Consider the following 22108-nt stretch of genomic DNA (forward strand, 5'->3'; position numbering starts at 1 on the left):
AAAAAAAAATCATCATGAATTTTGGCGCAAAAAAAACGCCTTACTATACTATGTCGAAAAAAAATGCGACTTTTCAAACATGTTGTAAAAACGTGCCATATGATGAAATAATGTAAAGGAGGGCGTGAAAAACACTCCAGAAAGGTTTTCTTTGAAAAAAGAATCATCATGAATTTTGGCACAAAAAAAACGCCTTACTATACTATGTCGAAAAAAAATGCCATTTTTCAAACATGTTGTAAAAACGTGCCATATGATGAAATAATGTAAAGGAGGGCGTGAAAAACACTCCAGAAAGGTTTTCTTTGAAAAAAAAAATCATCATGAATTTTGGCACAAAAAAAGGCCTTACTATACTATGTCGAAAAAAATACGAATTTTCAATATATGATATGACGAAAACGTCAAAGTTTAGTATGTTGTCTCAAATATCACAAAAATTTCATAGTTTAGTATGTTGTCCAAAATATCACACCAACGTCATAGTTGAGTATGTCGTCCAACAACTGAAAGGCAAAGGTAACCAGGTAGCTCAACTGGTTGAGAGGATGACTCATAAGCAGGACTGCAGCAAAGACCCAGGTTTCACTCCAGCTCACGGCCTTTTATTGGAAGTCTTCCTTGTGTTCCTCTTCACTTACCTGTTGAATAAAACCAATAAAAGGAGTCAAAAAACAACTTCTAAAAAAACGTCAGTTTAATATGTCGTCCGAAAGGTCACTAAAACGTACCCGTTACTCCTCTTAGGAATGCAGCAGAGTTATGTGACATTTGGTGTACGCTTGTCTGTGTATCCGTCTGTCTGTGTGCATTACTCAAAACCAAACGGATTAGGATGAAATTTTCAGAGGAAGTCAGAAATGACACAAGGACCACCTCATTAAATTTTCACAGTAATGCAGCTCATAGTCAGGATCCATGGATTTGTTAAGGATTTCCCATTGCCAGATATCGCTGCCGGCACGGCGTCGCTGTAACCATGACAATAAGTGAACACTGTGTCAGTTACCTGCTGACGATCACATGATTGCGATTCTACTACAAACTGACTGATTTATCAGTTGGAAATCATCCAAGGAACCAATGATTAAACTGTGGGCTGTTACATATTTAGGTCATGTATGTAGCAAACCCCAGCCAGACAATGGTGAAGCCCCTGATGTTTCACAAAGCCTTGATTTACGTTCAGCCGTCAGCCTTATTTTGAACACAAATCCACCTTTCTGTCCTTCCCTCCTTTCTTCAGGAAACACCATCAGAGCTTGTCTCCATTCCAGCTGCTTCTAAGTTCAGACACATCCTTTGCTAGACAGCAGCAGCTGGAACCGTTTTCTGTCATCTTTATGGGAATTTTAGGACTTTTCAGCAGCGTCTTCATCATGTCAAGACACCACTTCTTAGATAAACACTTCCTGTGCCGCTGGAATGGTGAAAAAATAAAAGCCCTAACATTAAAAATATACCTTCAAAATAAAAGCATGGAGGAAACGTTTATTTTAACACTAGCAAAACAAAGGTTTGCCAAAAGTGATGAACTGATCAACAGACCTTTACAAGAGTGATTTACATGCAATTCGGTATCCATTCATAACATGCACATGCATAACAGGTGCCTGAGCTCAGCACAAAGTCATTTTTTATTGAAGATTTCATCCATCAGAAACAATATGTCAGCTGAGCAGCCTTGGTAGAGAACTGCGCTCTCTGAGTGCTTTTCTAGTTGAACATGTGCTTGCTTGGAAACACAAAAGGGGGGATTTTGCACTAGAAGGGCTGCAAATTTGGGACATTATTGGTTTGACAAATGTAATCTAAGCACCAGGTAGCTTAAAAATCTGATACTGTACATATTTACACAGTTTTTCTTACTACATTTCAGGAAGTTCAAGAGTTTCTGCAGGTTTGAATATTCTAGCTGCAGCTTCAGTCTCCAGTTAGAGCCACAGAAATACTAGAAAGCAGAGGAGAAGTGAGTGATGAGAAGGAAGGAGGAAAGTGGTGGAAAATAATCGGAGGGGAGAGGAAACAGAGAAGATGAGGGATGAATGGGAGAAGGAGGAGAAGCAGACAGGGGAGAGAGCTAATGTTTCCCCCAGACATTAGCGCCCAACATCTGGTTTGTAACTCTGAGCATCTCAGACTGTTACAGGGGGAAGCAGGAGAACCCAAGCACAGACACACAGAACTGGCCGACAAATGAATAACAAAGAGATTTATTAAACCAACAATTAAACCAATACATTAATGGGGAACTGAACTGGGGAAAACAGAACTAAACCAATTACTAAAACTCTACTAACTCTATGAATACAAAAACAGGAGGTTTTACAAAACTGAACAGAATTAACAAAACTAAGCTGGGTAGGGGTACTCACAAGATGGGGAAACGGAAAACCGAGGGGGAAAACAGGCTGGGGAAAATCCATGAATAGGGTGGAGCAAGTGGAGTCCAAGAAGGGGAAATCCAGGAGGAGGGAGAGTAGCAGAGTCCAAGGGGCTGAAGTAGTCCGGAGGTGGCAGGCTTGGTGGGGAGAACCAGAATCCAGGAGGGTAATAGAATCAATGTGAATCTATGATCCAGCAGGGAGTGAATGGAGGCATGGACCTTAAATACTGGAGGTGAGGTAGAGAACTGGTGAATGAACTAATTACTGCAGGTGACTCTCATTGCAGTAATCAGCTGATGGCAGAATGCAGGCAGGTGAAACAGGGAGAGAGAGAGACATGAGGGAGAAAGGAGGAAAATGGGGAAAAAGGGGAAAGAAGGGCAGGGGCTGGAGCAGGATCATAACACAGACAGACAGAGAGAGGAAGAAATGCAGCCAAACATTCTGGCAGAAGTAACGCTGTTGTGGTTGTGATGTGCTAATGGAGACAACACCAAAATAACAAGCAGCTTATGTAACTTAAGGAGATGCAAATCTGTGAAAAATAGGAGGCTAGAGGAGGTTAGATCACACTCTGATCGCACACAAAGGAAAATAAAACTGCCTGCCATGTCAGTCTGCAGCCAAAAAGCAACAGAAAGACAGAAATAGCTCATTGTGGAAAGTTGAAAAGGAGTTCTTGCATGAATCTGCAAATATTGCACTTTTGACGGACTTGCTCACATTTCACTGCCCAAAACATTCTTTAGAGTAAAAATCACTTTTCCTGTAAGTCCAATCAGGACAGCAGATCCCCGCGGAGGCTTTGTAAAGTAGAAATCCTGCCCAGATTTCCCCCGAGCCCAGACAGCGAAACCACAGAGTCACAGAGGGTCGGAGGTTTAAACGTGACTCACATCCTCCATCATGTCGCTGCTTCTTTCCCGGAACTCTTCATCGGATCAGGTTTCAGGTTAATGAAAGTCGTCTGATGCAGATAATCAGCACAATGTATCACTAGTCTGCATGAAATATCTGCTTATTTTATGACTCTTTACGTCAGGACACAACTGATCTGCTGAACTGATGTCGTTTTCTCCACAGACTCTCAGATCTGCTGCTGCTTTTGTGCAGGAAAATATAAACAGTAACCTGCTGAGTCTGCACAAGTTTATTACCTGATAATGATTAGGTCGAGTTGATGTTTATAAAAACACATTCTGCACAAGTAAGTATGACACAACAGTACCCATAAAAGCTGTGCATGGAATTACAGTTTCTCTTTTGTTCTCCAAACACTGTGCAGCTCTCAGCTCTAGCTAAGAGTCAATGCAAACCAAACCAAAGTGGACAGCGGTGCTTCCTCAATAGCTGTAGGAACATTTAGTCTCAGGTATCTGGAACTGAATGATACTATATTTTACTTTATGACCACAACAACAAAAGTCAGAAAAAAAGACAAAAAACCCAGCAAAAATAAGACGAAATATTAGAAAAATGAGACACAAAACGACAAAAGCAAGAAACAATATGACAAAAAATAAAACAAATGACAATGAAATGAAACAAAACAAAACTGAGACAAGATTTGACAAAAAAGTTAGAAAGCGACACAAAATGAACAAAAACAAGACAAAAAATTACACAAATGACACAAACGAGACAAAAAATGAATAAAAGAAACAAAATGACAAAAAAACATAATACAAGCAAGACGAGAAACCACAAGGACAAAAACGACACACAAAACAATGAATAAACTCAAACACAAAATGACAAAAATAAGACAAAAAGTCACAAGTGAGACAAAAATTAAACACAAAATGACAAAAACGAGAAGACGACACGAAACATGAGATGTTGAAAATGTGGACATCAGAAGTTTCACTGTGAAAATATGTTTTTTTCCACATTTTCGAACTTTAAAACTGGTCAATTTGACCCGCAGGACGACACGAGTGTTAACAGGTTACATAGACTTTAGTTTGTGGAAAAAAACACATTTTCCATATATTAATGCATGACTGAAGATCATTAAGATAAAAAGTAGTTTTAAAAAATCGAATAGAAAACATAATACGTAGTGGAAACCAACAATGACGCTGTTTTACATTAAAGTTTACTTGTGTGAAGACAAGTACAGAGCATGAAGCAGTGCCACATCCAGCATTTATAACCTAAACCAGCTGGTAGTGTTTGTATGTAGACAGAGAAATTAAAGCAGCAGTAAAAAGGCTTTTTGAAAAACATGGGTTTTAAGAAGTGTTAGGAGATTTATGAAGCTTTCAGTGATTTTGAAGATATCATGGATTAACCTGAACTCAGATTATGAGGGAAAAAGTTCCAGAGTGGAAGAAACACCTTCTCAGGACCAGACAGGATTAAAGTTGAACTTAGATTGGTCTTATTATGTGATATTGATAAGCCTGCAGTCTGCACTCATTTGCCAGTTTTCCTTCCTGGTTTTGGCTGCAGCAGCTGGGTTTTTCTTAGCCTGAGTTACAGTTTTAAAGTCCTCATATTGGTTTGGAATTATAGCTTGGTCTCCTTGTAAGAATGTGCAGCTCCACATCTGTCCGTGTGTTGTGGCCTCTGGTGGACGTTTGCTTTTCTTCATGACCTCTGTGTGAGGAGATGGTTTGTGTGGACTTGTGCTTATGGCTGGTTGAGGAGCATCTCAGCACCATGTCTGTCTGTCATCACGGCTGATCGGATCAGTGCTGCACAAATCAACACCTGAGTATAAACCTGCATCTGATCTGTCAGTCTGTGATTTGCTGGGAGTAGTTTGCCTCTGTGCCTCAGAGGGAGATGTGGGAGATGAAGGAATAATGAAGTGAGTCCTGATACCTGGTGAGTCTCCAGATTCAGTCATTATGAAGGTTTTCATGCCAGTGAAGACCCTAGTTTTTGGGCAGATTATTACATGCTTTCAGCTACAGAGACAACCTCTTACACCACACAGGGCAGAACTGAGTTTTACTTCAGTTACCGATCATAGACCACAGTGCATGAATAATGCAAACATGTTTGTTCGAGTGACAAAACGTAGCAAATAACTGACGTAGATATAAGTCCGTGAAACTTCATACAAACAACAAACTGCTAGAAATTCAAGTTCACTTTATTGAGCCCTGTGGGAGAAATTTGTCTTCGGGGGGAAAAGCAAGCTGCACTGCAGCACATAAGACAGAACGCATACTACTAAAAACACATAAAATACAAAACATATCATCTGAGACATACAATAATAACTAAAATACACACATAAATGTCACACACCCCGACGCACACAACACCCACTTACCTCCCTTTGGTAGCTGCACCTGACTGCTCATTAATGAGTTTGATTGAGAGAGGAATAAAAGAGTTTTGTCTGTTCCTCCTGCCTGAATTCAACAGTTCATACTCTGAACAGGACATGAGAGGGATCAGAAAGAACACTGTGTGCCTGCCTGATGGTGGCCTGTATAAATAAAACCTGTCATGAGTGGAGCAGGGGGACCCATGATCTTACTCACTGTCTTCACCAGGTTATGAATCAGAGTGTTGGACTTGACTGTGAGAGCCCCAAACCAGCAGGTGATCCTGTACCTAAGTATGAGATGAGATGAGATGAGATGAGATGAGATGAGATGAGATGAGATAAACTTTATTGATCCCACAGTGGGGAAAGTTCACCATTACAGCAACTCCAAAATAAAAAGTATAAAGGCATAAATAAGAAAAAAACACTTCTTTTTTTTTTTTTTGAAAAGAAGACTATATGGGTCAATATATAATTGAGAGATTTTTGAAGTCCATGGGATATATCTTGCATACATTTTTATTAAAAGTTTTAAAAAACTAATGTTTTTTTATATTCATTATGATCATGTCTTTACAACGTTCATAATTATTGGTGATGGAAACAATCACTTATATAAAAAATGACTGGATATCACTAAAATGTGAACTAAATAACCGTCCAAATTTAATAACAACCACCTTCTAATTAGCTATAATCAATAAAAGGACCTTATTCAGAAATAGTTTTGATTGTGTTCTTTTTATTAAGTTGAGATAATCATGACATCTTTTTTGGCAATATAATAAATTCTATGTGGAAAATAACAAATCGTATCTGTGTCCCAGAAATCACTTTCCACTAAGTTCCCCATTACAAAAACACCTCTCCAGGAAGTGTGTTAATTCCAGATCACATGACCTGCTCCACATGATGTCATTTCCTCCTGAAGAAAAGACTGGCCAGACTCCAAGGCTTTCTGAGTTATTTAATATAAAGTAGTCAACAGGTTTACTACAATATCTTTAGAAATAACTTTCAATTTCAATTTTACTCAATTGTATATATAATATTTAGAAGAATCTTTCTTTAAAATGCCATGTGGTTTTTGGTTATAGGTGGCCATGTTGATTTTAGACCTGAAAACAGCAAAAATGTCAACTATGATACAAAAAGTCCTACAATTATATATTGACCCATATGCAAGAGGATGAGGCTGTATCAGTTATTGCACATAAGTATAAGTATGTACACTATTGTAGCTAAATATGCCTGAAACTCAGTTATTTGTGTTTGAAATCACCTCAATTGACAGAAAACTTACGCTTAACTCTGGCCAGACAGGAGTAAAAGCATGAGTACTGCGGTCACATGCCGTTTTCTTACCATTAGTTTGGTCTACAGAGCAGAAAGTTCATAAAATCTTGGAATGAGACTTATTAAAGCATAAAACTTGTACAGTAATTGTGTTTGAATTCAGCTCAGTTTAGAGTTCTGAAGCTACTTTGGCTGACCCCAGACAGCGTTGTACACAAATAAAACTCTAATTAATAAATCTCCTAAAGCTTCTTAGATACCAGTAATAAAACCATGAACTCTACAAGGAGTGGAAAACACTCACTGTGGCCATGAAAGGAAAATAAAATCACCTGCAACAACGAAGAAGAAATCACTGAAGGTTTTCAATGTTTCCAGCAACATCTGGCTTCTCCATCACTGCACTCGCATTTATTATGCAATAATTCAAAGTGAGCTTTATTAGCAGACGCCCTGCTGCAGACGTCCAGCAGCATTAAACTGGGATCACTGGTCGTACTGGGACGCCACCAACACGTCTCTGCTCACCAGATCACTGAGTGCAAACCAGCAGCTCTGCTTCATGAGCTGTTTAGTTTAATGAAATGTTGGCCAAATGTCTGCCTCGTTTGAAGCACTTTTAAAGGACTTCTTAACCTCTCCTCTTCATACTGTTCTCTTATAGAAAATAAAGTTACAGAAAACATACCACCAGACAGGAGACGATACTTTTACAGTCAGTTTAAGAAAGTAGAACAAGAATGCAGCAGCAGTTTAACCTCAGTAGACCAGCATGTAATCAATTATTTCCATTAAAGACATAATAGATTGAGTTTATAAACTTATAAAAGGTCATATTATGGCATAAATGGGAGCAAAATGTCAAGTTTAGAGAACTACCGTAACTTAATGTGAGTTATATAACCGTCTCACAGCCATTAAATCCACCATGAAGTTCACATTTGTCATTTTGAATCGAAAAACACTGGATGGATTGTCATGAAATCTGCTGCAGACATTCAGGTCTAATATTCAAGCATCACAGCAAATATAAAGTTCATGTGTAAACATGGTAGAAGTACGTGAATTTGGTAAGATTTTATTAATATTCTGTAAAAAAAAAATGAAGGAAAGAAAAGTTTTTAACTGTAATCTTTGAAACTATTTACTGATGTTTTACAGTTTTCCCTGTTTGGTTAAATTACAGATTATATCTCATAAAATTACAGCAGAAACATATTTTCAACACGAGGGTTAATTGACATATAAACACAAATTCTCCCTTTGCTGGCCCCATTGGTAGTACAGAAAATTAAACTGACAAACACTAATGCATGCAGACAGACTGGTTTTCTAAGGATCTGACCTGGACACAGAAATATTGATGCAGCCACAAAACATTTTCACACATGGTTTAGTTTTTATCGCTGATTTATGTCCCGCTCTCTGACTTGGTAAAAAAAGTCGTTGATGTCAGTTTCCTCACTTCTCCCTGCAGAGCGGCAGCTGCACACTGCAAAAACTCCAAATCTTACTAAGTCTATTTGTCTTATTTTTAGTCTAAATGTCTCATCCCACTTGATTTAAGATAAATTCACTTAACAAGAGACATTTCAGCAGATGGAGGGACTTGTTTTAAGACAATGCATCTTAAATATCTTCTTAAGTCAAACAATCTTGAAATGATCTTGTTTTGAGTTGAATTTTACAAGAAAACTCAAAATAAGTTTAACCCTCACGTCGTCCTGTGGGTCAAAATTAACCCGTTTTAAAGTTTGAAAATGTGGAAAAATATGTATTTTCACAGTGAAACTTCTGATGTCCACATTTTCAACATTTTTGGAAAATCTTTCAACATTTTTTGGTGGAAAAAATGAAATGTTAAAAATGTTTCTTAAGAACATTCACAAAAAATCAACCAAACTCCAGCGAAATTCACTGGATTTTGGTTGGTTTTTATGTGAATGTTCTTAAAGAAAATATTAGAAGTTTTACTGATATATATGTAATCACTTTAGATATTTTTAGGATTTTTAGGAAGATTTTCATTCATTTTTTGAAAATATTTACAAGAATTTTCTTGCCAAATTTGGGGGATTTTTTAAAAACAAAACTTTTTAGGGAAACTTTTAAGGAATTATTGGAATTTTCTTCCTGAAGGTTTTGCAAACTTTCAGAAATTTGGGGAATTTTTTTTGCAGAATTTTTGGATTTTTTTTCAGACAAGGAAACGATATTTTTTTGGTGTCCGTAAATGAGGACAACAGGAGGGTTAATACATCTCAAATTAGGAGGTGACATGAAAGCAAAAATCTATTTTTGAGTGAAAAACTGCTATTTTTTTAGCATGTCTGGCTTATTTTAAGACACCTAAGCTTGACAATCCTGGTAAAATAGAGCTGAAAATAAGTTTTCCCAGCTAATTTTAAGATCTCAGTATTCTAAATATCATATCTTATGTCAAGAAATCTTACCAAGCCATTTTTCACTTGTTCTATTGGCAGATTTTTCACTTATTTCAAGGTGAAAGTTCCTTGAAATAAGTTTTTGTTTCTTGTTTTGAGAGGGGCATTGTTTCCAGTGCAGGATGTCAGCAGGTGAACTGAGCACGTGCAGCTTTCTCCATCCACATGTTCTCACACAGAAACATCTGCATGAAGCAGGAGAGAAATCCCCTGTGATCGATTCCTGCCTGCAGCAGTGATGAGAGCATGGAAAACTCTGACCACACTCTCTTTTTCCCTTTCTTCTCTTTTATATTCATTTTCACACATTTTCACTTCACCTTATTTAAACCCCTTTTTCCCACCTCTTTTTACATAACGCTCTTTTTGTTGGCGCCCACCATCATCGCTCCTCCTCCTCCTTCTCCTCCTCGGGACCAAATTTCCAGGATGTGTGCTCCAGTTTTCCAGGCGTCTGCTGGACTGGACAGCTGAGTTACAGTCCAGCGCCGGTGGACTGGACTCAAGCTGACACCAGGAGCAGTAACAGTCCACGTGTTGTACGTTCAGTCGCTTTCAGGTGACAACTGAAATGTCATGTCATGAAAGCAGTTTGACTTTTGCTTTGTGAAATGGTGTATTTTCTTGTTGGAAGAAGCCATAAGATGGTGAATTGTGGTTGTGAAGGGATGCACATGCTCAACAGTAGTAATGTAGAGTGACCAAATGTCCTGTTTTCCCAGGATATGTCCTGGTTTCATGTCCTGTTCTGGTTGTTTTTTTATAGTGATGAAAATGTCCTGGTTTTCATCGTTTTTTATTGGGCCACTAAATTCAACTAAAACTAACAAACATTTTATATTAATTAGTCTTTGTAAGTTTGTGAGAGCTATTTTAGTTAAAGATGCATTGCTACTATAGCTGAGGTATTTATTTCTATCATTATTTCAGTCATTATTTTTGAAACTTAAACATGTTGAGTAACCTCTGAGAAGCCTGTCTGAATTTGTGTCTTTGGTTATCGATAGTATCTGGTAATATAACAATTTTATATCCATACAGAGGAGACATACTTCAAATGTATTGAAATTATAAGGCTTTTTTTTGTTTTAAATTTTATTTTTATTGGGGAGATCCTACGTGCACATTCAGGGGGGCAGGTGCTCAGTGGAAAAAAGGGCACTTTGTGTGGCGTGTAGAACCACTGGCTGCTTTCATGTAACAGTGTGAGATCTGAAAAAATAAAAAAATCAGGAACACATTTTCTGTAAGGGCATTTATTTTAACATCCTAATAATAACACACAAAGGGTCAATAAAACATTGTACCATAACAATTAGTAAATTAGAAGAGATCAACATCAGGCTACAACACAAAGCTACTTTTTCTGTTTGTCATTTAGCAAATCAGTCACAGCAAGTGTTGCCTCTACCTAATGTAGGCTAATAATAAACCTACACAAACTAAATATTCACTTCTAGTATCCTGATCATATGCTGGACCAGTTCACCAAATAACGCTGGCTGTGTGGTCATCGTGGTCACGTGATGTCAATTAATTGATTTTTATGATGGGTAGTCCAGCTTGTTCAGCAGGCAGGCAGTTGTCTAATTCAGGTAGGGCTGTTTAGCGCTGCATGAGACAGTCTACTTCACAACAGACACAAATAAATGCACCGTGGGGCAGCTGAGGCTGATGAACACTGGTTTCATTTCCATGTTTCCTGGATGGAGGCTGCAGTCTATATGGGCTGTACAGCTGCTGCCACATGCAGTGTTTCTGTTGAAGAAACCCCAGCCAGGGTGTGAGAGCTCACACAGGCTCTGCTTTGCCTCGCTCAGACCACAGAGGTTTGCAGTGTCTTTCAGGGAGGGCAGGGGGCAGCCGATTATTTTCTGTGCTGACCTTATCACCCCCTGCAGGGCTTCTCTGTCACCGGCTGTACAAACAACACACCACACTGTGATGCAGCACGCTTTCCATTGTGGAGCGATACAAAGTCTGCAACAGATTTGCCTCCAGGTGACATTTCCTCAACAGTTCACATTTAAGGAATTATCTTTTTACAAAACATTATGAACAAACTGAAAATTAATAAGAAAAATAAATACAATTTCAACAATATTAAGCTTCAGTTTATCATTTCCACATTACAACTTACAGATCACAGTGTCTATAAAGAAACACAACATTTAGTTACAGCTATCTGGAACTGAACTGTATAGGATTTTACTTTATGATCAAAACAACAAAAGTCAGACAAAAGAAAAAAAACAACAAAAAACAAGACAAAATATTACAAAAATTAGACAAGCTACAGGAAACAAAACAAAAAAGAGACAAAAAATGTGATAAAGTCAGAAAGCGATAAAAAAATGGACAAAAACAAGACAAAAAGTTACACAGATGACACAAACAAGACAAAAAATGACAAAAACAACAAAAGACAACAGAAGCGAGACAAAAAAACACAAAAGGACAAAAGCGACACACAAAAGAACGAATAAAGTGAAACACAAAATGACAAAAATATGACAAAAAAACACAAGCGAGACAAAAATGGCCGGATTGAACCCTCTGGAGGACCGCTTTTGGCCCACGGGCCTCATGTTGGACACCCATGGTTTAAGGTTTAGAAGTCCTTCCTCTGCCATTGATTAAAACTCTAAAAAATATATATTTTTTGTGCGTATCTGAGTTAGATTTTTAGTGGCTTATATGCAACTCAACAGCGTTTCATCCTCCAGAATGTGTAATTCTATAAGTGAAGTCCTAATTTACTGCAGCTCAAACACACCAGCTCCTGTAGGACTCACACCCTGTGAAACATCTCTACACCACATGATGAGCTGGTTTGATGCCCTCTAAGTCTCAATCCATGTTTTTGTCACAAGAACACTGCAGCTGAACGATGACTATAACAATGAAAAACACCATGCAGACGTGTTAACATAAAAAAGTTGCTTTTCTAGAGTGTATCTTTAACTTATCTGAAACTGGAACAAAGTTAAAGCAGATGGCATTTGTATTAAAGGAAATCTGACATGTAAAAACACAAAATTGCGCTGTGCTGTATATAATAGTGAAGTTAAAAGAAGAAAAAGTTTGGTTCAGGAGGAAGAAGCATCTCAGTGAACTACAGCTGGTCCAGATGTTTTCACTGGGGATCTTCTGCCATCTTGTGGCTGCCAGACATTACTACAAAATAATGTTTTGAACTTTTCTTCCTTGCGCTGCTTTAAAGACAGAAACAGAAATAAAACAGACCAAGATATCCCACCATTTCAAGGTAAATAAATGTACAATTTTTAAATTTAAACTAAAGTTCCAAACCTGCCAGACTGTATGCAGTGTTTCTGGTAAAGAAATTAAAACATTTTTATTTTTGACACATTAACTCCACTTATAAAGTATTTTTTGGGTTCCTCCTCAGATTTCTGACAGACAGCATTTGCATCCCAACTGCTAACACCAAGTTACTGCCTTGTTATTGACCATTAACAATATAGATTCAATGTTTTTGTTTTACTTGAAAAAAATAAATATTAGTGAAATGAATTACCTTTACCAATAAAGTACACTACAAAAAATAAATTATGTACAAAAAACTGTGAAAATCAAGCAGAAGTGAAAAAAAAACACCAAATATCTGCAAAATAATGATGTTTCTTGCTGAAAATACAGAAAAACTGTGTAAGTTTCAAGTCACATATTGTAAAAGAATGGATTATCATTTGTGAAAACAGATTTTTGATGTCAGTTTTGTTTTCTTTACAGATAACATGTAAATAATTACTCTGCTCTGTGATTTTAGAAGTTGTAACTGAAATCTGCAAAATAACAGTAAAGTTGTTTAAGAACTTCCATTTTCTACCTGTAGTGCAGCTTTTATTTAGCCTGAAATGACGTGTCTTTACAGCTTTTCTTTTTGTTCAGCTCAATGGAATGACAATCTTATTTCAGTCAAATAAGTTAAAAATACAACTATATTTTCAGTTTCTTCTGCCTTTGATTTCCTTTTTAAATCTGCATAAAGTTCTGTCTTTTCACCCATCAAAGCAATACAACGGATCTGTGAACTGGAGGGAAGAAAAGCCACAGATCCATGGAATTAGTGGAAACTCTGTCCTCCCATCCATCATCCTGACTGACACGTTCCACTGCGTTTATCTGGACTGCAGTTAAAGAAAGCATTATGTCATCTGAGTTACGACTGAGCAGAGTGTTTCCAGCATCCAGACAGACTCCAGAGCCCATAAATCACCTGAACTTCCTCACTGTGATCCTGCATCGGTTCCTTCGGTCTGGATTCAAACCAGAACGCAGCAGCAGGTGGAAGGAACTTTCTGCTGGATGTGGTTTTAAAGACGGGAGGGAGGAACAAATTACAAGCGATCCATCCTGAAGAGAGACCAGAATGTACGTCCACGGCTGATTTTGGATTTGGGAGGCGGTTACATCATCTGAGAGAGATTTTTATGGCACCTTTGTGCTGATGTGCAACATAGAAGCAGTCAGTCAAACAGAAATATGGCTCAAATGATTCAGAGATTTGGGTATTTACAGATACGCTCTTTTATTTACAGATCAGCCACAACATTACAACCACCTGAATAATGATGTGTAGGTTCCTCTAAAGCAGGGCTGTCAAACTCATCTTAGTTCAGGTTCCACATTCAGCCCAATTTAATCTCCAGCGACCAGTAAAATCACAGCAGAATGACCTAGAAATAACCACAACTCCATTTTTTTCTTTGTTTTAGTGCAAAAATGTTAATTCTGAAAATGTTCACGTTTAAGGAATTCTCTTTTTACAAAATATTATGAACAACCTGAAATTTCTGAAGAAAAATAAGTTCAATTTCAACAAGAACCTGGAACTGAATGATGTAGTATTTTTACTTTATGATCAAAACGACAAAAGAACAATAAAAAAGACAACAACAAAAACAAGACAAAATGCTACAAAAGTAAGACACAAAATGACAAAAGCAAGAAACAAGATGGCAAATAATGAGACAAACGACCCGAAAAAACAAAAAAAGAAAAAAGTTACACAAAAAAGTTACAAAGTGACAAAAAAATGGACAAACAACAAAAGCGAGAGAAAAAATTATACAAACGACACAAATGACAAAGGCGAGAAATAAAATGCCAAAAAAGTAGACTAACAACCAAAGCGAGACAAAACGACACAAAACGACACACAAAATGACAAATAAAGCAAAACACAAAATGACAAAAACATGAGACAAATGACAAAAGTCAGAGAAAAACAGCAAAAACAAGACAAAATATTCCAAAGCAAAGACACAAAACAGCAAAAAGAGAAACGACACAAAACAAAGAGACAAAAAATCGACAAAAAAGTGACAAAAAATGGACAAACGACAAAAATGAGACAAAAAAATTACACAAATGACACAAATGACAAAGGCGAGAAACAAAATGAGAAAACAGTAGACAAACAACAGAAGTGAGACAAAACGACACACAAAGCGACAAATAAAGCAAAAACACAAAATGACAAAAACTAGACAAATAACACAAGTGAGACAGAAAGCAAACACAAAACGACAAAAACATGAGACAAATGACAAAAGTCAGAGAAAGAAAACAACAAAAACAAGACAAAATATTACAAAAATGGGACACGAAACTACAAAAGAACAATCTAGTATTTTACTTTCTGATCAAAACAACTTGTCATGATCTAGAAATGATTTTAAATTTATAGTTTTACTAATTTACAATCTGCAGTTAATGTCTTCTCTGGAATTTTTACACTTTGAGGGCCGGATTGGACCCTCTGGAGGACCGCTTTTGGCCCACGGACCTCATGTTGGACACCCCTGCTGTAAATGCAGATTAAACATCTCTGACCTGTGGTTTCTGATAATAAGACATTAGCGGTCCTAAGGATCAGGTTCGGTCGAGTCCATCCAACAGATGTTCGATCTGATTGAGTTCTGGGGAGTTTTTAGGTGAGTTTGGAGCTTTTATTGTGGTGGGAGGTTTTGTTGTGTAACATCCACATGACTTCCAGAAGGTTTCCCTGCAGAACACTGCATTGTAATGAGGTGGTTTTATTGTTGTGTCTGATCAGTTCCTACACATTAAAAAAGGTTGGATTTCAAGTCATCATTTCTGAATTCACTTGATCAGAGTTCATAACAATAAAAAAATCTGTCTTATATGTTCTGATTGTGTGTTTGTTAGCTCTGTGCTATCCTTTATGCAGCCTGCAGGACCTGTAGTTATTTATTTATGTAAATGTGTGGTTGTTATTTCTGTATGTTCAGCTGTCGGATCTCGTCGACTCTGTTTCGATGCAGCTGGAAGGCAGGAGTCACCCAGCGGCCGCAGGAACACTGATCTCCACACCAGCTGAACGAGCCGAGCTTCGAGCTGCACTTAGGACACAGCAGCTGCACACAAACACAAACACAAACACAATGGACGTACATATACATATGTCTGGTCCAAAAGTTTGGTTTAATTAAAGCAGTTTTCTTAACCCTGTAAAACCCAAATTTGAGGGAAAAAAATAGCAAAAATAATATTTATATGTGTATATTTTTTTATTTTTATATATATATATATATATATATATATATATATATATATATATATATATATATATATATATATATATATATATATATATATATATATATATATATATATATATATATATATAAATAAAAATAATCTGTAAAGCCCAATTATAGAAAAAATAGAACAAATAATAAATTACAGTATATACATTATATTTAGCAGGACTGGTACTTTGCAATTAAATTAATTCAAAAATCTTGAATTTCTCTTTGTGCATGATGTTAAAAGTGTCTAAACCAGTGATATGTTCCTTCTCTGTCTCTCAAACATCAGCAGCAGTGAGAAATTGTTCTTTTAGGTCACTACAGTAACAGAAACTCAATGAGGCGTCAATAAAACACACTTTAAATGACCGGTTTGTAAAGTCAGACTGTGAACTGACAGTGGGGTTAAATGTGTGTTACCTGTCCATCCATCACTCCCAGTAAGGCTTGTTCCATCCACTGCACTGGCTCTATGAAGTACGACGTACACTGGACGTCTCCTAAACAACAACACGTTTCATATCGTTACAAACAGGAAGCTACACATTCAATATGTGTGATTAATACAACAGAAGACATTAAAAATAAAATCCTGTGATAACTGCCATATGAAACTTACATGATAGATAGCTTTTTGGACTGCATGATACAAACCAAACTCTAAACTTTCTCTCTTTGATGGCTGCAAAATACTTACAGATGTGTAACTGAAGGACACGTGACATATCTGAAACTATTAGGAAGGTCCGGATCTTTTTTATATATACACAATCAAAATCTTTAGTATTTTTTCCTGGATAATGCACACTTTATTGTCGCTGCAGTACCTGGTTTAGTCACCATCATTACAGTTTAATACTGTAGCGCCAAGTTAGCTGCATATACAGCTGTGTTTATGTGAACGGAGCTGCTGAGGACGAATCAGACTCAGAGATGACATCAGTCGTTCAGGTGAAGAAAGCGTTCACTTCTCATCGTTCACTTAAAAGACTGACTCGTTCACAACGTCACATCTCCACTTGAAACTATTATCTGAACATTACCAGTGTACTGTTTGTAACGCCAGTGTTGACGGTATGATCTTACCAGTGAGGTTACTGGACTTCTTGTGACTGAATGCTGAAGCTCCGTCTCCTACTGGATGACTGAGAACACTGGAGTCACGGAACAGAGTTCGTCTGCAGTGGAGAAGGTCAGAGTTAATCCTGCATCAGATTCTCCTGTCTGACAAATGAAGCATCAGTGGAACGACTCTGGGAGTTAATTTACTGCATCCTGACGGCACCAATTACTCAGACTGTTTTAGTAAATCCCCTTTGCTGTCTCAAACATGTAGCAATAATGGTGCTGGTATCGATCAAATTTAGCTCTGCTGATGTGCCAAATTTTTACAAGCTGCCACAAGAATAAGAGCAGAGGTTTGTGTGGTCAGTCAATCTAAATCTAGTCGGCCCAAGTCCCAAACTAAACCTCAACAGTGTTAAATGAAAGACCGCTGCAGTAACTCCTCCACCTCTCACCTGCACTTCCTGCATCTGTAGGACACTCCAGAGGAGCTGGACTGGGCCGGGTCCACGGCAAACACCTCCCTGGGAACCTGCTGCAGCTCTGGACACAGGAAAACGACACAAACATAAATTAATGAGCACAAATACTCATCTACAATCGTGGACTTCCCTCGTGTCTGTGTGTGTTTACCAGGATACTTCTCAGTGATCTTGGTCAGTCTGTACTGTTTGTACAGAGGACTGGATGAATCTACTTTACACTGCATCTCCTCATAGAGACCAAGCTGCTCCTCGAAGCCGCTGTTGACCCTGAAACACAAAAACACTTCATTTATTATGAAATAAGATGTGAACACCCCCCAGGGCAAATTACATGCTGTTATTGATGCTACTTTATTGATTGTTTTATTACTCTGCCAAGGAACAGCAGAGTCATGTGACTACTGAGGACCACGAATGTTTATAAAACTATAACTGTGAATAATTCTTACTTTTTAGAGAAAATTTTAATAGTCTGAAGACATTTTAAAGTCATTTTGGACACATTTTTAGTATTTTTTTTTTTTTAACCCTTCTCAGCCTTTGGGACAGATTTTGAACAGTTTAGGAGATTTTTTTTTGAGCAAGTTCTGGACAAAATTCTAATAATTTTGGACAAATTTGGAGATTAGTTAAAGATTTCTGTATCATTGCCAGACAGTGGCATGGTGTCACTGTAACCATGACAACAAATGAACACTACATCAGCTGCCTGCTGACGATCACATGATTGTGATTCTACTACAAATCCACCACTGAGGACTTATCAGGACTTATCCATCAGAAATGATCCAAGGAACAACTGATTAAATTGTGGGGGAGTTTCTGAGTCCCATCAATTCCTGCCGCCTGCTACATGTTTAGTTTTATGTTTCCTCTCACTGGTTTCTTCTTGTTTATAAGGCACTGAAGATCAAGATACTGCCCTACATAACAACATTCTTTGTTAAACTGCTCACAAAATCATAATTGAACTTGTTTAATTGACTGGCTAATGCTCCAAGTCTGGTGTTAATTATGAATATTATTATTATTATTATTGTTTTCTGTCCTCTATCCGTGGAGAGACTGAATTCTGATCTCTGAGAGACGATGCACACAAACCATAAACTGACAAACTTACTGTACGTCCTGTTTGACACTTTTCAGTCTGTTGTAAGCCTCAGTGAAGCCCAGCTGGTGTTTCTTCATCAGATAAGCCGTTACCATGGCAGCACTGCGACTCCGACCAGCCTGACTGACAAACACACAGACACACCTCCATGCAAACTCTGATCCATATATAGATTCAATTTAATGACAATGAAAATCATTTTCTACAGTAACTAGATAAACATTAGTGTAAAGTAAACACTAAGAGAATAACTGGTGACTCACCAGTGAACCAGAGCCGCCCGGCCTCCATCCACAGCCTCCTGAAGGAACAGGAAACAGTCGTCCATGTGACTCAGCAGGTCAGACGTCGCCTCGTCCAAAACGTTGATCCACTTCCTGCAGAATCCTCCATCAGCAGGCAGCAGAGGTCCAGGATCTGCAGAGTCCACCGACAGGATGTGAGAGACGCCAGCGTTCTTTAAGGCCTGGATGTCGTTGAGGTCAGCTGCAGTGCCGATGAAGAGACCAGGATCCACCAGGAGCATCGCTGCAGAGAAACACCCACAGCTGATGATTATGGGTCAGTCTGGAGGAAATCAGACACGATTTACGAAATATGCTGCTGCACTGTCTCATATTTTACTCACAGTTTACTTATGTGTCAGTGTGGAACCAAACAAAATATTTATTTAGAATTATAGATGTTTTCAGACCTGTGAACTTTTGTAATTTCACCTTTCAGAAATGCCTGTTGATGTTAGAAGCCCCAAAAAAGCGGTGGAATGTCGACCAAAGGCTGCAGTTTTGGTCAGAATTATGGATACATCCATATATGTGCCCTGGTTCTTTCTGTGATGCCAGTAAGATGTGGAACAGTCTTCCTCTCTCCATAAGGGAGGGTCCCATGTTATCAAACAGTGGCTGAAAGTCAACCAGTCCTGCCACCACTGACTTTTAAGTTCTTTGTGTACTTTTTTCATGTCTTTTTACTGTCACCTATTGTCCTATTTTTTACTGTTTCAATGTTGTTGTTTTTTTACCTGCCTAAAGACTGCGGATGTAAATTAGCATTGTTGCTATAATCTGGCATATTTACGTCTGTTGCTGTCTAAATAGACGTTCATTAATGTGCACTGTCCCTATCAAATAAACAAATAAATAAAATAAATAAAAAATAGATATATAGAGGTGGAAAAAAGTTTTTGGACACCCTTAAAATTTTACACAATCTCAAATACTATGATGAAATATGTGTGGAAAAATCTTTTTTGTATTTCAAAAGGTGTGACTGCATTAGACAGACGCAAACAAATACAAATCAGATTTTTTTGTTTATTGTTTGTAAGAAAAACTAAATCTTACCAAAATGACCCAATACTCAAAATTTCTTATTTTTATAGAACCAATCAATTTCAAGTATTTAATGGCTTTTTAAGGATTTTTTTTTGTATTATGGCTGTGATTGTACTAAAAGAAATTACACTTGAAGACCTAAGAGTGATTCTTAATGCAGTATTTCACAAAATTTATGGGGTGCCCAAAATCTTTTTTCCACCAATATATATCTAAATCTATATCTATATCTATATCTATATCTATATATGCACTTTCTGGGGTCCCAATACTAACCTCATTTGAAAATGTTACATTTTTCTCCATTTTAAGGGCCAGTAATAAAAAAAATTAGCCTCTGTTGGAGCCATTCAGTTAGTTGGATCTGCTGGAAACAGTTTAGTCTGTGTCGTCACCAAATCCATGCCTGTGGGAGTCACACTTCTGGAGTTATTAAACCCTTACAATGAGGCATGGAACAATTATCGGCCTGACCGATTATCAAATGCAAATGTGTGACAGAAATAAAAACACACAGACATGTATCACTGATTCATGTTTAATACTAACAGTTTATTATGTACGAGACTAAAGCGACAGCAACTGATGTCTGAAACCACTGATGCTCAGGGAAGGAAATAAATGGAACAATAATGAAGGAAGGCAGAAGAATTACTACAAAAATGGGATAAAAATCCAGGTCCAGGCATTCAAGGTTGGTTTGTAAAGTGAAACGCCTTTCTGTCAGGGGGTTAGAGACAGTAAAATACACAACAACACGTCAACTAATAACTTCTTGTCACACACAGAATTGACCAAAACTAAGTTCTGCAAACAATCATTTGGCTGAATTTCAAATATTTTGAGACCTGAGAATTTCTGTACTTTGCCTCCTAAAATAATGTTTGAGCTCAGAAACCGTTTAATGTGTTTAATAATATATAACAATCACAGATGGATAAATGATTAAATGACTCCAGCTGAGGCCAGATGTTTAATTATTGATCGCTGAAAACAGAAAAACATGCAACATCAGGGATGTCAATGTAGTCCCAGAAAGTTATTGTAAATGTAAATATATGGATGTTTCTATATTTTCTGCAAAAAATGCAGCCCTTAGTAATCATTTCACCAACTTTTGACTCAAAAGTTTTGAGGCCTTTAAACACCAGTTTTATTGAGTTATATTATTTTACAGCTCTTATTTTTGGGTCCCAAACAACAAATAAGTAAACAAAGAAGTGTGACACTAAAGAAGGCTTAAATTGACGTGTATTATCGTGCTTTTAATGTCTCCAAACCACTGAAATACATTTTTTTTAAGAATAATTTTGAATTTTTATGCTATTTTTCTTTTTTCTTTAGCAAAAACCAGCAGTTTGAGGGACAGAAGCTCCTTTCTTTCCCCTTTTTCTTGTACATAATAAACTCCAATTTTTGTATTTCGGGAATTTATTTGTTAGAGATGGAACTACAAGAATAACAAGAAAACATAAAATATTTTCAGTGTCTTTTAGACATTTCTTAAAGCTGCTCCAGTATCTTGTATTCCTTTAATTCGTATTAAAATGTTATTTTATTTTATTTTAAACTACTTTCTTTATAAACTACCTATGAAAAGCTAACTAAATAACTGAATAGGAGAGAATAAATGAGAGAATAAATGTCACGTCTTTGAGCTGCCACATTAACAGTGTCTCTTCGTCAACAGTCCGACAGACTCACCTGACAGCGTCTCTTTTGGTTCCGTCCTTCAGATTAATCTGTTCTGTTTTAAACCGCTTTAAGTCCGGAATGTTCTGACAAACAACAGCTGATTTCAACTAAGCAGAATAAAACAGAAAATAAACGTGTAGTGGTGTTTAGTTCGTCTTTTAAGCTGTCCGGCCAGAAACACAGACGAAGACTCTTCAGTTCCGGCTTCATACTTCGCAGGAAACGTTTCTTTAATGACAGTATTACCATTATACGGTATAAACAGTATCAATTAAATGCTGATTTAGATAATTTGCACATATATTTTTGTTCTATGTCTGGCCAGAACTCTCTAGTAATAGCAATAGTTATATCAAATACACAAGGAAGTAACATGATGATGAATAAAAAACAAGGTGTCAGATGATTACTGGATTGTCCCAAA

General features: G+C 37.2%; 1 protein-coding gene and 1 long non-coding RNA gene across 3 annotated transcripts; one reads left to right on the forward strand and one right to left on the reverse strand.

Moving 5' to 3' along the window:
* Positions 1–2496: 2496 nt before the first annotated feature.
* LOC129349738 (uncharacterized) lies at positions 2497–14642 on the forward strand. Its single transcript, XR_008602850.1, has 4 exons — positions 2497–2619; positions 3161–3339; positions 3471–3594; positions 13452–14642. It is a non-coding gene; the product is annotated as an uncharacterized LOC129349738 (long non-coding RNA).
* dusp12 (dual specificity phosphatase 12) lies at positions 13950–21842 on the reverse strand. 2 transcript variants are annotated; one of them, XM_023271080.3, is made up of 8 exons: positions 21694–21842; positions 18919–19183; positions 18665–18778; positions 17693–17811; positions 17515–17602; positions 17081–17172; positions 16415–16494; positions 13950–15820 (listed from the first exon to the last, which is right to left on the reverse strand). In XM_023271080.3, the coding sequence occupies exons 2-8, from the start codon at positions 19179–19181 to the stop codon at positions 15677–15679; spliced, it is 900 nt and encodes a 299-aa protein (XP_023126848.1). In that variant the 5' UTR covers positions 19182–19183; positions 21694–21842; the 3' UTR covers positions 13950–15676. The 2 variants fall into 2 exon arrangements, with proteins under 2 accessions (XP_023126848.1, XP_054870003.1); XM_055014028.1 differs by having other exon boundaries at positions 18919–19222.
* Positions 21843–22108: the final 266 nt, after the last annotated feature.

Source organism: Amphiprion ocellaris, chromosome 10, assembly GCF_022539595.1.
Source record: "Amphiprion ocellaris isolate individual 3 ecotype Okinawa chromosome 10, ASM2253959v1, whole genome shotgun sequence".
In the NCBI taxonomy this organism is placed as follows: Eukaryota; Metazoa; Chordata; class Actinopteri; family Pomacentridae; genus Amphiprion; species Amphiprion ocellaris.

Excerpts from the sequence above, each read along its gene's own strand:
- dusp12 (XM_023271080.3), bottom strand. The coding sequence starts at position 19,181 with ATGCTCCTGGTGGATCCTGGTCTCTTCATCGGCACTGCAGCTGACCTC. Across the intron at positions 17,812-18,664 it reads AGTGTCAAACAGGACGTACA|GGTCAACAGCGGCTTCGAGG; the intron begins GTAAGTTTGTCA and ends TTTGTGTTTCAG. Across the intron at positions 15,821-16,414 it reads TGGGAGTGATGGATGGACAG|CTGCTGTGTCCTAAGTGCAG; the intron begins GTAACACACATT and ends GTTTGTGTGCAG.